The sequence below is a fragment of the Tarenaya hassleriana genome, unplaced genomic scaffold, assembly GCF_000463585.1.
Source record: "Tarenaya hassleriana unplaced genomic scaffold, ASM46358v1 Cleome19, whole genome shotgun sequence".
Taxonomy (NCBI): domain Eukaryota; kingdom Viridiplantae; phylum Streptophyta; class Magnoliopsida; order Brassicales; family Cleomaceae; genus Tarenaya; species Tarenaya hassleriana.
Window position 1 is genome coordinate 1,690,705 of NW_010965304.1, and position 2,530 is coordinate 1,693,234.

Sequence of the window (2,530 nt, forward strand, 5' to 3'; positions counted from 1 at the left end):
GCTCTTCAGTACCTCACCTCCGCTCTCGGCGTCTGGGTCCTCGGAAAATTAGGGTTTCTCCACCACGATGCCTTCAATGTCGACACAGCCAAGAAATTTCTCCCCGCGGCTACAGTTTTCTACCTCGCTATCTTCACCAACACCAACCTTCTCCGTCACGCCAATGTCGACACCTTCATCGTCTTCCGGTCCCTCACTCCGCTCCTCGTCGCCATCGCCGACACGTTCTTCCGCCGACAGCCTTTCCCTTCTCGTCTCACGTTCCTGTCTCTGTTGATCATCCTCGGTGGTGCTGTTGGATACGTTGCTACTGATTCTGCTTTCACTTTGACGGCTTATTCGTGGGCTTTAGCGTACTTGGTGACCATCACAACCGAGATGGTTTACATTAAGCACATGGTAACGAATCTAGGATTGAACACTTGGGGTTTTGTGTTTTACAACAATCTCTTGTCTCTGATGATGGCTCCTGTCTTCTGGGTTCTTACCGGAGAGTATGCTGACGTTTACATGGCGTTGAATGAGAATTGGGGAAACTGGTTCGAGCCCGTGGCTTTCTCTGCAGTGGCATTGTCGTGTGTGTTTGGTTTGCTCATTAGCTTCTTCGGGTTTGCCGCAAGGAAAGCTATCTCAGCCACTGCGTTTACTGTCACTGGTGTGGTCAACAAGTTCTTGACTGTTGTGATCAATGTCTTGATTTGGGACAAACACGCAAGCCCGTTTGGTCTGGTCTGTCTTCTGCTCACGATCTGTGGAGGGGTTCTTTATCAGCAGTCTGTGACTAGTAAACCGAGCAATGTGTCATCACAACGTGATCCCGCTGAATCCAAGCTTTTGGACAGTGAGAAGGGAGGTGATGAGTTCTCTGAGGAGAATCTGGGTAAAATTGTATCGAACAAGCTTGCTTCAGTATGAGAAACCTTCATTGTTGCAGCCACCCTTCCCAGGTTTTGTTTAGCATTTGAATTTGAATTGAATGGATTAAGTTTTCTTTACATTCTGAGGGTTTTCGCCATAAAGGAGATGTTTGAATTCTTTGCACTAATCGGATTCTGGCCCTCTAAATATCAGTTTTGTAAACTTCATTTGTTATCTGTTATCCTATGATCCATGAATACAAAATTGTTTTTCCTATTCTTCTCAGTTTCCATCGTCATTGCATTGTTCATTGTTCTTTGTTCTTTTTCTAGGACAAAGCAGAATCTGGTACTGGGTAATAAGTTGTGTCTCAATATGATGTTGTATACTGAAACAGCAGCTGTTAGCAATATGTTAGAATCAGTGGTTTCTCTCTGTATTCCTCGCCGATCTATCATTTGACAGGAAACTGGCAATGACTTAACATGGATAGAGGAATCAATCATGTATCCAGTCAGGCTCTATTTGCTGACTCGGTAAATCGAGGAAGTAAGCTTTTGATGTGAAGTGAACCGACGATTTTTTGAACGTGACTGTGGCAGAACAATCACGGGTATTTGTGACTAAATTCCGTCTGCTCTGTTTTTATTTCTTCGTTGTCATTGTTGAACTTAAAGTTATGCTGTCCACCAGATCCCAGATCCTTAATACGGACCCTATTTGCGATGAACCGAGAAAGTACATGATGCTCGGGAAACAGCCTCGTCCAACAATCCAGGTACGTTTGATAGAATCATTTGGCTACGAACATTTTGAAGACCTGAAAGCACTGTATAAACATTGTCTTGATGTTCCTCAGTTTGAAGATGGTAGTGTTCTTAGGTATGGTGATTTAAGTATTTCCTTTGAGTAGGGATCATGATAAGCTCCTTGATTTTAGGGATTGCAATTATATAGCTTTATCATTTATGGTTTTATAATATTTTCGGGACGATCCTCTTGGCTTTCTACCCTTTAGAAAGGTAGTCCGGTACACGAAGCATCCCGTTGAACGGGATCTGGAGAAAGATCCCACCGTAAAGAATCAATTAAAGGACTCCTTCCGTGGCATTTCTACTAGAAATTATGAGAAAAGCGATGATCGAACCGAAGAAAACCTACTTGAAGATGGTGCGAGACGGAGAGCGGGTGAGGGAGGAGGTCGAGAGAGTTAGGGTTAGGGTTAGGGTTAGGGTTAGACGAGAGTGTTAGGGTTTAGGGTTAGGGTTGATACTATTCCGGTGCCCGTGAGTTTTCGAATTTCGAAATCTATCTGGTATCCGACCTACGAATATCATAGTTTTATACATCGATTTTGAATTGGATAAAAAAAATTTGGATAATTCTGTGATTGCCTAATCCATAGAAATTTCTATATCCAAATAAATACATTAATATCACCGACTTGATAATTGATATGCCAAAATCAGATGGGTGAATATACATATATACAGTCAATAGAGAACAACTATCTTGATATTTTACCATCAACGGCGGCTTCGCCAAAATCAAATAGAGAAAATATATGTGTGTGTGTATATATATATATATATAGTCAATACAGAGCATCTCTTAATTTCCTTGCTAATAGCAAATTTGATGATTGATATGCCAATATCATATAGGTGAATAT

At 41.9% G+C, this 2,530-nt stretch overlaps 2 protein-coding genes across 3 annotated transcripts in view; both read left to right on the top strand.

Annotated features, from left to right (window-relative positions):
* Positions 1-1,136, top strand: part of LOC104811047 (GDP-mannose transporter GONST4-like) — a 1,520-nt gene extending 384 nt beyond the window's left edge. Inside the window, exon 2 of one of the 2 annotated variants that reach the window (XM_010537583.2) lies at positions 7-1,136. In XM_010537583.2, the coding sequence (XP_010535885.1) occupies positions 7-915 (909 nt within the window). In that variant the 3' untranslated portion in view covers positions 916-1,136. The other variant, XM_010537584.2, reaches the window with a different exon arrangement.
* A 99-nt stretch (positions 1,137-1,235) lies between these two features.
* LOC104811049 (ABC transporter G family member 38) overlaps positions 1,236-2,530 on the top strand; it is a 9,506-nt gene continuing 8,211 nt past the window's right edge. Inside the window, exons 1-2 of the mRNA XM_010537587.2 lie at positions 1,236-1,471; positions 1,552-1,636. Of these exons, the coding sequence (XP_010535889.1) occupies positions 1,601-1,636 (36 nt within the window). The 5' untranslated portion in view covers positions 1,236-1,471; positions 1,552-1,600. The remainder of the gene's footprint in view (positions 1,472-1,551; positions 1,637-2,530) is intronic.